This window comes from Adelges cooleyi, unplaced genomic scaffold (genome assembly GCF_023614345.1).
Source record: "Adelges cooleyi isolate 19-005CV unplaced genomic scaffold, UGA_ACOO_1.1 ACOO_flye_CR_arks_rails_tigmint_CR_PRNA_2, whole genome shotgun sequence".
Taxonomy (NCBI): domain Eukaryota; kingdom Metazoa; phylum Arthropoda; class Insecta; order Hemiptera; family Adelgidae; genus Adelges; species Adelges cooleyi.
Genome location: NW_026095860.1, coordinates 2,796,343 through 2,809,011, shown reverse-complemented (window position 1 = coordinate 2,809,011; position 12,669 = coordinate 2,796,343). Strand labels below are relative to the sequence as shown.

Genomic DNA, 12,669 nt, shown 5'->3' with positions numbered 1-12,669 from the left:
ATATATTTATATTTATTTATTTATATCAAACTAAATAATTTGTAATTAAGGTTGTACTAGTAAAACCCTACTTATACTTTAGATGGAATATTATAATAATAATAATAAAAATGATATTTTAAATGTAAAAGCTTTGGTGTTTACTATTTATTATTGAATTAGCTCTGTACTTAACCGGTACATTTATTGTATATTATAATGATTAATAATGTACTCTTAAATACAAATATGTTATTGTTAAAAGAAAAAAAAGAAAAAAAAATTAATAACTGGAAAATAAACAAAAACATGAAACTGGAATTAAAGGATTTTTTTTTATTTAGACATTTTTTATGCCGCGGTTTTTTGGCAAATACTATATTATTTTGACTATAACAATCCATTGATAATTATTTTAAAGTGGTAAAGTTATTCCGAAATACACAACGATTTCAAAAACAAAATAATACACCGAAGGTCACAGAGGGTGATCAGGGTGACTATTACCCCCACGGAGCCTTAATTTAATATTATTACTAATAATCTATATATGTTTAATAGATAACCCTTTTTGTTAGCGAAGAAGTTTTGTACGAAAGTAAATAACACTTGATTAAAACGTCACATAGTGTTAAAAAAAAAAAAGTAGAGCAACGTAAATTTTAATGATTTCATTTTTCTTTCATCTTACCAACAGGCATTTAAAAAAACTTATTTTTTCTTAATAATCATTATTTGAAAAATGGATACAAAATACATTTTGTTCGATTAAAACGCCCCAAACACTGTGCACAAACAAACTGTTGTCAGTTGTGGTAAACTGTTGTTAGGAAAATAGCGCGGTTACTTCCCTTTATAAGAAAGACTTGGTTTTTATGGACCCCTGGTATGCGTTCCGCCGTTATAGAGGTCTCGCAATAGCCAAATACAACATAACCCCGTGTGAATAGGCAAAAAATACACGATAAACAAAAAAAAAGTTTTAAACACGAGAAGTATTGTATAAAGATACAATTTTTAAAACGCATTAGTTTTTAGCCTAGAAAATGTTAAGTCGAAATATTTTTTGATTTCTATTAAGTTAAGAAAATCAAGCTATTGCGGTATTGAAGCAAAAAAATAAAGAGATTCAGATGCAAAATGAGGTTTTATCTCCGTGAATAAAGAAATTATTATTATTATTATATTACAAATTTCATAAAACGCAAAATTTTTCTCTCCTCAAAAATTTAGAAAAAATTTATTAGAAATTACGGCACTCCGCAAAGAATAAATTAACATTAACCATTCGAATCGATATAAGATTAAAATTTAACTTCGGGGGTAGTTTTTGGATTTTGAGTCTGAAAACCGACCTGGTGGACTATTGGTACCTTAAAAATTAGAAATTTTACAAAAAAAAAAACATTATTTTTGACATTTAAAAGTCTCACTCAATTTAGTAGTTACTACTCTTATATATTATGTGTCTAAACTAAAAGTATTAATTGCTGTAAGAATTTAATAAAAAAAATACTCAAACCCGAAATCCGGAAAACCACATCACTAAATGCGACACAATGACTTATAAAAATAACATGAAGGTTATAAAAAATATATAGTTCAGTAGTGTATTCTACCAAACCCAACCAAACCTTGTATGAACAATTTTTTTTTTGCTTTCTGAATCGTGATAAACTTCAAGGTGTGATAATTGTTTTTATCCTTAGACGAATTAGTTTGCACTCATGGTCATATTCATGTACATCGGTTTTTTCTTTTACGTTCAAGTATTGTTTCTTATTTTTCTACAATATTTCTAGTTAGACATAATTGGTTAATTAGTCTTGATTTTTCGAGCCTTAGAAAATAGTACCATTTATATTTTTTTTGTGAAATAGTATTTTAAAAGTTCCAACTCCGCTGTGTAAGGTACAAAACAAAATTATAGTCTTTATTAATTTTTTCTATGTGAGTAAACCTAATTGCACCATTGTAATTTGTAAAGCTTGTTGTTTTAGAAAAACGTTGTGTATCGAGTCGGTGATGAACGGATAAACTACCATTACAGTTGTCGTTTGTATAACATTTTAACTTAAAATCCAATTTTTTGGCGGAAAATCGCTTGTACCCGCGACTGGCGACATCTTACAAAATAAAATATATTTTCTAATCTAAAAAGAACACTGGGCAACGTCTCCCAGGAGGGTCTCTTGTTTGTGCTAATGTGAATATGTTATGCTTTAATTAACAAAAAAAAAAAAAATAATAAATGAAGATTCGAACTGCAAAAACATAAACAATATTGTAAATTATTTCTCAAAACGGTTGAAAGTTTAACGGTGGCGACTGGCGTTTATCATAAGCTCCTGGTGGAAACACCGGCAAAATGTTTAAAAGCTGAACACGAGCAAACCTACACAATATTGATTTAACCTGGCCACTGATTATCGTTAAATCGTTAAACTGGAAAATTTTAAACGCAATTTTCTTGTGCTTAAACATATTTTGTCGGTTGTTACGTTGTTGTCTCGATTAAAAATTAAATTTTTTCGATTATTCACATTGAACACAATTATTGCATTCCAATTTCGACCCGTTTGTCGACAATATTATACCTATAGAAGAGTATTAGTATGCTACTGTCCTTAGAAACTCTAAATTATCATAATTATTATTATTGGTACATTAGGCTAGCTGAAAAGTATAATAGGTGTAATCAAAGTTCGTCGCGTAGTATTAATCCCCAACAAAAACCTAATCGTGAAAAAAGGCCAAGTTTCAGACCCTCTCCCAAAAATGTCAGCCTAATAAAGTAGTGATATCTACATTGTGGCCAAGTCTGCTATTTTTTTTGTTCATAACCACACTTCACTCAAAAAAAAAAGAAATACACTTATGCTTACTGTATAAGTCGTCCTGTTTAAGTACTAAACATGTATGTACTATATTTATTAAAACTTAGACGGACTCAGTTTGGATAATTTACTTTGATCAGAGAAAATATATTCGTTTGAAACTACCTTAGTAATGGCTCTCCCATACAAATAGTAAAACCGCCGCCAATCTTTAACGGAGCCAAGACAGTTAGTTCAAGAATCGAGTGGTCACATTGTCATTACGACGTTTAGCCCTAATATATCAATTATTAACGAAATTATCTATTAAATACTATTAAAAATATATTTATATATCCACTAGTAGCTGCTAGGCGACCGGCTTGGTGACAGATTCCAAAGGGGGTTGTGGAGATCAGTGTCCAGCCGTTAGTTTAGCTACCTATTTTTTACTTTTTGATTAAGTGAGAATCACAATTTGTATACAATAAAAATAATGTTATTAAATGTAACAAATTGTGATTATTATACCCCAGTAAGCTGTAAGCATAGTTTGTGGCGGGGTATATGAGTTACTATTAACAAACATTTTTACAATTAAAAACGTTCAAAAAACATAAAATAGAAATTGATTTCGTTATATATAGCGCTATAAAATTAAAATAAACAATAAATTATTACAGATTATCTAATAAATACTTCCGGACAGTTTTCTTATTATATAGATTAACAAATAATTTTTTTAATACGTAATGGCAAAGAGTTAAACATAAATTGATCTAAGTAGTCTAAAAAATGTTTACCAAAATCTTTTTTTGTGAACCATATAATGTCAAACGCTCTATGATCCCGCTTGGATTCTAGGGATGTACTAAACTAAATTCGACTCATGCAATATGGCAAATTGTTTGTACAAAGATCTTACTGGATATATTTAAAATTTTTATAATTTAAAATAGTGGTGCTTTGCATGTGTTTTTTATTCATACATAGTCAAACAACAAAGTTTTGTTGTACTTCTAGAGGTCTTAGAGAGTTATCTGCACACCTCCCGCATATGTATTAATTTTGGCTTTTCCGTTAAATTGCAATTCAAACATTATAACACTAAAAATTAGTCCCGAAGAAACGTTTAGAAAATTGTTGTTCTGAAAGTTTTTGTGTTTGGCCTGTGAACTGTAGTGTGAATTTCTTTGACGTACCTAATAATTGTACACCCACTTGACGCTATTCTCGCTTAAAAAAACTATGCTGATTGTTGTATTTTTTTTATGGAATATATTTTGTCTACCACACAAAATGCTACAATTTTTTTTTTTTTGCAAACGTTCCAAAATTTGTGCGAAATTTAAATACGACCTGCTGTGCGCTTTTGATGAAGCTAAATATATAATTATTTACTAGTTTCATAAAATCGTCGCGGATGATCGATTGTGTGTGCACTAATATCGTAAGTAGGTATACTAGACTTTACCACGCAACCCAAGTACCAGGGTTCCATGACATGGTCTTACTTTACCAAGCGAACAACAATAAAGGCTAAAAATCAATATATATATATATATATATCGACTGCCTCCACGAAAAGGGTCGTACCTCGTTTTTCGGAACTTTTCAGGATGGACCAAACATTCAAGTTTAAATTCTTATTCTGTTTTTAACATATCAGTTTGAAAATTTGGATACATGCTATAAGATGTATCCAAATTTTCGTTGGGGCAGTCGATATATATATATAAAACCGTTTTCAAAAGCCTTTCGAAAAGCTAAAACAAAGACCGAAAACAAAATCGCCATTGTCCAGCCGAGGAACAATAATAGCTTTAATCAATTATACTAATACAATAAAAAAACAGTTATATTGATTTTAACATAGGCTCAAATAGGGGGGGGGGCTTAGAGGCTTAGATACCCAATAGAGGGTATTGCACCCCAATTAAAAAAAAAAAATTTTATGTTTAACATAAAAAAACTAAAAATTGTTTCTAAAGTTGATAACAGTAATAATTATTCAATATTATTTTCAGGTGGCTCTTACACTTCCCATTAGTTCTGCATCTTGTGAACGTTCGTTTTTTGCTTTAAAAAAAATTAAGACTCGGCTAGGATTACAATGGGGCAGGACAGACTTACAAGTTTGTCAATATTATTATCTTTTTTTAATTTGCAGACAAGATAGGCATATAACTCTTGTATAAAATTCCTGTAAATTGTAATAATTTTGATTACTTTTTGTTATAAAATGAAAATGTCAATAAATCAATAGTATACAACATCCTAGCTCATAAAACCACTAATTTAAATCCCTGGAAAGTGCAGAGCTAAGCCCCCTTAATTTTTTTATTGAAATTGTGCCTATGAATTTTTGTAAGAAATAAAGTTTGACTACGAATTTACAACTAACAGTTTAATTATCAGACCTTAAGCACTAAAAACTACCCCTTCTGGAGCAAAGGGATAATGGTATTTTCACTGAATATCATTTTTGGAAATCATTAGACTACTAAAAAAAATTAATTAGTGTACTGTAATTTTAAAACTGTATTCTACTAAAAATTAAAAATATTTAGGAGACTTTCCAGTCAACCTCCACACGTTGTCTGTATTTAATTTTTATCTAGGACACAATTTACCATTTTTTTTTTTTAAAGTTTGGACTCAATTTTACTAAATCAGTTTTTATTTGTTAAACTTAGAATTTTTCCTTACATCTACATTCTACAATCTATGTATATCCTTCCTATAAAAATAAATCGAACAAAATTAAACAGGTCTTTGCAAAACTAATTTCTTTCCTAGCTCGGCATTGAAGCTAAAAAAAGCAGTCCTATCAACAAAAAACAGTATAAAATATTATTTGTCAAACCAATTTTTTTTTTTTATAATTTTTAATAATAAAATTTCATATTAATATAATAAAAATATAATTATCTAAAATAATAATAAAAAAAAAAATAATCCTTTGCAGACCGCGTAGTTAGTTTAAAGGCAGTATTCTTTTCAATAAAAATTATTATTATGATCAAAATTAAGTATACATTAATAAAACCATTTTTTCTTATTAATTTCAATACAGTTAAATAATAACAAAGAAATAATGATCGTTTCTTCAATCAAACTAGAACAATTCATTTGCTAATATAAAACAATATGTACAAGTATAAATAATTTTTTTTTATGTATATAATTCTATCACAATCAAAACATTTCTCATAAAGCTACGGGTCAACAAAGTGATTCGTATTATATATTGCAATGATCAAATTGAATCTTATAAATCATTTTACTCGGATGGACATTGTACATGTACATTTATTGAGCAAATGTCCAAACATTTTAATAACTGATAGCTTAATACAAAAATAATGCAGACAAAATTAAGGTTAATATTTACATATTTACTATTGAGCTATAAAGCGATGGGTAAAATCATAGAATGCTAAACAAATGAACACATTAAAATTGTATTTACAAGTATTAAATAATAAAATTAACTTCTAATAAAATAAGTCTTAACATTTTTGTTAAAAAGGAAAAAAAAATGTATTTTTTGGTACTAACTAAATATTAGTTTTCTTTTAATAATAAAATTATAAAAAAAAAAAAAAAACTCAAATTGCACATGGCAAATAGTAAATTTTATACATATAATAATTTGTATGTATTTCATTAAAGAAAATTACATTATCAAACCAAACACGAAAAACGGATTATCGAATTAAATAATTTTATGCTTTTGGAAACTTAGGTAACAGTGCTTTTTGTTATTGCATCATCAAAGTTATGAAAATTGCACTGGAATCTAATATTAATACATCAACACATCAATTTTTATTAAGTACAGGAAATAAAAAAATAAAATAATAATAATAATAATAATAATAATAAAAAAGGAATAAATTGGTTAAACGTTAAAAAAACTTACAAAAAGGAAAAAAAAAATTGCATGAATAAAATTAGAGGCAATGTTGTAATGATTTATGATAATCACTTAGGTGCACCCCGATTAAAATCCCAATCGTTTTAAAGTAGTTTTACTGACGTTTCGCGATGTACTAGCACCATCGCCGGCCCAAGTTTTAGACTTTGATCTAAACAATCTGAGTTCTTTCGAATGTGCAGGGTCTAACATCATACGATAACACGACGGTTCGCACAACTGACTGTATTGTTTGAAAAATTTACAATAACCTCCGTCCAACAAATACATTTCGGGGTAGTCTAAAAACGGATAAGCGTTCTTCTTGCGGTCAGCGTTACGCAAGTATCGTGATCTAAAAAAAAAAAGGTTTTTAAAAAATCTATAATTGTTGTTGCATAAGACTACACCGTTGATTGTGCTACTTACAAATTTGGACCTCTCTCGGACGAAAATTCACAATGGAAAATCAGTATATTTCTCTTTCCAACGACCCCGTCGGTTTTCGGCGATTGTTTGCCCAATTTATCTTCCATGTAAAATTGTAATAGCTGCTCTTTGGTAAAGATGTTAATCGCTCCTCTGATATGACCACCTTCAAATTCGTACGGATACCTAACAGAATCGACAAAGTGATAAAAACGGTTTTTTTAATTTTTAAGGAATGTATCTAAATTTGATAAGTCACTAAAACACACCGGCAATCGATTATGATGTACGAGTCAATACAATCGTCATAAGCACCTTCGAGTAGTTGAGCTAGTGTGTCTGTGGATATACTTCGTAGATCGGCATGACGACCAGACAACAATGGCAAGACAAACGATCGACTTTTGTCACCTATTAGTACTTCTCCAGTATCCTCTGCAAACAAATACGTTAATTAGGTAATTAAGTAAAACTACATCTGTTTATTTATAGTATTACCTTTGTCAAAGGCAGCTTTTATCCAGGCTTCACTGGTAGACAACGAACGGCGAATTTTCGGGACCTCTTTTTTACAGAATCCATAATGGAAAAGCGTAGACTTCTTTGACGATACGGGAGCCGTTAAAGAGATATTCATATTTTCAAGTCTCGGCGAATCGAATGACATCGAAAGGCAAATACTGGGTCTTGCTTTTTTTGATGTTACGGACGGCTCTGGAGTAGTCGCTTCATGTTCAATGGTAAGCTTACGTTTTCTGACCACACCATCATTGTTCTTAAGATCCTCAAATTTCGGCTCCTAAACAAATCGTTATCCGTTTAATAGATTGTTATTTGAAATGACAGTGAAATTTTGGGGAAAACTTACACTTTTCCGAGGGGTATCGGAAGAAGAGTGTCGCACATTCCTCCGTTTGACGATTGGCTTTATATTAGGTGAAGTTTGACTAAAAATATCTCCATCAATCAGTGCATTAAAATCAGGCGGAAGCGAGTTCTGAGACTAAATGAAAAAACAGAAATAACATGGTGGTTTCATTTCAGTTGACTAAAAAAATAAAATCATTACCAATCTCGCCGGCGATACAGCATTATCTAAAAACACATCTTCAATTGGCGAGTATGGAGTACTGCTCTCGGATCTCAATACATCTGACGAGGTTCTTTTTTCTCCGACTTCAAGTAATCTTTATAAATGAAACATAAAAAATGTAAGCAATAACAATTAAAACGAAAACAAACAAGCACTATTTACTTATTAAGCGATCTAGAATCCTCAGAAGGTACTGAAAAAAAGCCACTGTCTTGTGAATTTGGATCGTGATCTTCGAGAGGATTTCGTCCTCTTGCATGACGACTATGCATCGTAAACTGGAAAAAATATGAATTTTAATATTCATAAATTGTAAGCTATTGTTAGCTTCGATGCGTATTAATATTGGTTTAATAATGATTTATTGATCATTTTTATCTAGACTGTACATGTTTTCTAAAAAAAAAACCTTATGCAAAATTTATGTATTTTTGAGTGTGTTATAAGTTTTTTATTTAATAAATAATTACATCATTTTTTTTAATTCAAAATTATTTGAAAGTTTTGTTAATGTTAAAGTTTCCTACCATTTACTTTAACACAGCTACGGTGTATAAAGATAATCAAATATTTATTGAAGAATAAAAAACAACGCTGCAGCACAACTTTTCAAATGAAAAAACTTTGAAAATTGTTTGTGAATTGATTTAACCACACAAAGTTCAAAATAATTTGTTGAAATTGTGCCCCTATTGCCTTTTTTATTAAACGCCCTCGTAATATTTTAAACAATACTTTATAATAAATAATAACAATAAAAATATTATATTACTGTTGGACTAGCACAAGTCGGTGATAATGTTTTCGACATAAAATCTAAACATTTTGATGAATTCTCTTTTTCAATTGGACTATTCAGGTGTTTTTGAAAAATCAAACATTTCAATGGGCTATCGTTTATACTTCTTGAATTTCCCTTGAACAATCTGCAAATTAAATAAACAAAAACACATTATACTAACAATATTTTGAATAGAAACATTTTTGTTTTATATATATATTCACCGATTATTTTCAATTCCAGGCGAGCCATTTCTATCAAAATCTGTAAATTTAATGAGTTGAGTTTATTTATGGGTTTTACAAGTAACAGAATCCTTGTTTAACAAATATACAATACAAATGTGATAAACATATTAACAGCAAACATTTGTAATAAGAATAAATTGTATAAAAGTATTTTTCGGCAATTGGTATAAAAACAGTAACCTCTAAAAAAAAATTTGCTGTATAGAACAATTTAACAAAGAATTTTTTATTTGTTTGAATAACTTAAAAGGAAGTTTGTTTTTATTTCAACGGGTATAGGTATGTAAATGTTGCACTTTTTAACAAACGTTAATGTTGAAAGAAAAAAATTTAAATACAGTTTACATTTATTGATTACCTACTTGTGCAAAATAATTGTTACATCAAGTTCAAAATGCGAGTTGTAATATATTATATCATGTTATTTATTTATATAAAAAAAAAAATTAAGATAACATAGCTATTGAATAAATCATTACCAAAACATTTTTTTGGTGTATCACTGGATTCAGATAATGTTAGCTTCCGTCTAACTGTCAATGTCGTCCCTAGAGTGTTGGCTAAGTTTGTCATCGGGGATGACACTTGTTGTCCCGGTGTTGAATCGTTGAATGAACTCATATTGAACTGAGTGTTATATATACTTAACGGCTACCTAAAACATTCTAAGAAAAAAACAAAACAATAAATGTTTAATCAATAATCATACTATTAATTTCCTATAATTTACTTTAATAACAAAATGAGTCATTATAAAATGTATTAAAATATAGTATCTAATATGAATTTAATAGATTATAAATGTGAAGTGTACCTTATTATAATGATATCAGTTGAATACTTATAAAAGGAAAAGCAATTTAAACAACATTATTAATATTTGTATGAAGCAAAGAAACTATGTAATGATAAATATATTTTCGCAATTCCTAGAGGCTTTAATTATATGAGAATATTTTAAACAGAATTTGTTTAGTTTGAGCTTCACCTTTTGTGCAGAGACAAAAAAAAATTCTAACTTGATAAAAACTCATAAGTTTATAACACAAATTAACTGTGTCAATATGAATGGGAATATTTTAAAAATATTTTAGTACAATAACTTATGTAAGGTCATTTATAATAATTTTAGTTTAGAATATTTGAGTAGTTTTATACTCTGTAGAAAAAATATTTAAAACAAATTTTGTTAAATTCAGTTCAAACAAAAACTTGCAGTCTAATTTTCGTGACATTTTAGACCAAAAGACCTTACTAAGTTTCAACTACTTAGGGGAATCAGATTTGAATTCTGTCTTAAAAAACTAGTTTGCAGGTTTTTTATACTAGGTTTTGATAAAAATTATTTTTTTAATTTTTAAGGGTAAAAAATGTACGTAGATATACTGAAAATATCTGCAATTTTTATATGGAAATTGGTTTCTAAAAAAATCTAATAAGAGGTAACAATCTGGTATATGTTTACTTAATTAAAATCAAAACCAACTTAAGAAGTTAAAATGTTGTGAGGCTATTTTGTCTAAAAACAGTACATACACTGAAGGTTGTATTTTTAATGGTAATATAAAATAACTTGAAAGTTTCCATTGTCTTCTTAAACTGAATGAATTACAAAATCAAAACCGTAGCCTCTTCCATCATTTAATAGCTAAGTTATACAAAACCAGAGATGATATCAGATAAAAATATATTAATTTTTGACCACACGAGAAGCGGTTAATTTAAGTGATTATAAGGGCATTAAATGAATAATAAAACAGTTAATATTGACTATAAATCTTCAACTGAGAATGTGTAAAAAAAAAACATTACAGTAGATAATTATGAAAATGATAAAATGACAGGGATAAAAAAAACTCAGTTTGATAAAAATAAAAATTGTATAACATAACAAGGAAAAAATAATAAAATAGAAACTTGAATTAAACTATAATTTTAAGATTGATATATTATACACAAATATTATTTGCACAGAAATACTGACTAAACAATAAGAATAACACATTGCTAATAACCAAACTACTATGAAAATGTAAACAACTGATTTTTATTTACAATTTTCCAACAAATACGTTCTGCTTATCAAATTAAAAAACAATTTTGATGTACACATAACAATAACATCACAATGTATTTCCTGATATTAATTTCAAAAATAATGTTTTGGTAAACAAACTGAAACTACAAATCAGTTGTGCAGAATACCAAACACAAGGTTGTGCAATTCCACACAACTCGAGGGTAGATCGTAAGTCAGGTGGGAGTTAGAACTTTAGTATCCCTTAAATTTAAAAACAACGTATAATTAATATTGGGTTGCTGTTATCCGAATAGTTTCATTTAAAATCATGTCTTATAAACACCGTAAGTCAAAAACGAGTTCGGCATCACCGTAGAACATTTGTCAATTGTCAATGTCAGTCGTACATTAAGCAGACCGTCTACCAAAATAACATACTACTTTTGTAAGCAATAACGTATCAAACTAATTCTAGAATCGACAATGCTGCAAAAAGGTTTGCATGAAATAATGACCATAACCAAATCAGCGTTAGGTACGTTAATTTTATTACATTTCAAAAGGTTCAGTTATTTACAGGCGTTTTCAAAGTACAACCTTTGAGACACGGTCAGATAAGCACAATAGTATAAGGATGATCAGCTTAGGTTTAAAATATATAGCAAAACTCACAGGAAGTTTTTTTTACGAAAACTTTTGTGAGCTCACATTCCTCCGTCGTAACATGGTCACGACGTAATAAAACTGATGGGGATAAAGCTCGCGAGTTTCGCGTAAACAAATAGGGTATTTGTCCGTCTAAGTAACTCTTGTGTACCGCCGGAAGAGGGTCGTTACACTGTGGACACCACTAGTCGGGGGCAATGTCCCCCCCACGAACGTTTTGTATTTACCTCGGAATCAACTACTGCCGGAAAATCCTGAAGTCGACAGCGCGGTTGGACACATTGCGTCGTTTGTGCGTGTGTGTTTTAATGAATGTTCGTAAAACACAGCACGTGCACGTTAAAATTCGAAAAACAATTCAAAAGTGGCGAAAAAAAACGCACTTAAAACTAAAAAAAATATTTACAAAACCATTTTTGAAAACTTAACGGCTACGTGGCTGCGTTCGAGTAGCAGTGGCGAATAACGAACGTTCGATTTGAACGGTGACGGCGGCCGTGGCGGCGGCAAAGAGCCGGTCGGTGGTGGTGGTAGTGGCGGTGGAGTGAGCGGTGGCAAGAGCCGACGACACACGGCGTTCGCGGTAAGGCGGCGACGACGACGGCCGAAGCGACGAGTGCACGAGGGGGACTGCAGAGCGCAGAGGGACCGGTTGTCCCGCATGCGATGGAGGGGGTCAAAGAACGGCGTGCGCGCCGCAACATATGCCAGCAGTTCG

The 12,669-nt window shown here is 29.9% G+C and overlaps 1 protein-coding gene across 1 annotated transcript; it reads right to left on the bottom strand.

Moving 5' to 3' along the window:
- Positions 1-6,489: 6,489 nt before the first annotated feature.
- Positions 6,490-12,423, bottom strand: LOC126833510 (M-phase inducer phosphatase-like). Its single transcript, XM_050564899.1, has 11 exons — positions 12,179-12,423; positions 9,745-9,930; positions 9,242-9,281; positions 9,009-9,162; positions 8,399-8,514; positions 8,213-8,330; positions 8,012-8,146; positions 7,642-7,942; positions 7,413-7,578; positions 7,144-7,329; positions 6,490-7,069 (listed from the first exon to the last, which is right to left on the bottom strand). The coding sequence occupies exons 2-11, from the start codon at positions 9,884-9,886 to the stop codon at positions 6,802-6,804; spliced, it is 1,626 nt and encodes a 541-aa protein (XP_050420856.1). The 5' UTR covers positions 9,887-9,930; positions 12,179-12,423; the 3' UTR covers positions 6,490-6,801.
- Positions 12,424-12,669: the final 246 nt, after the last annotated feature.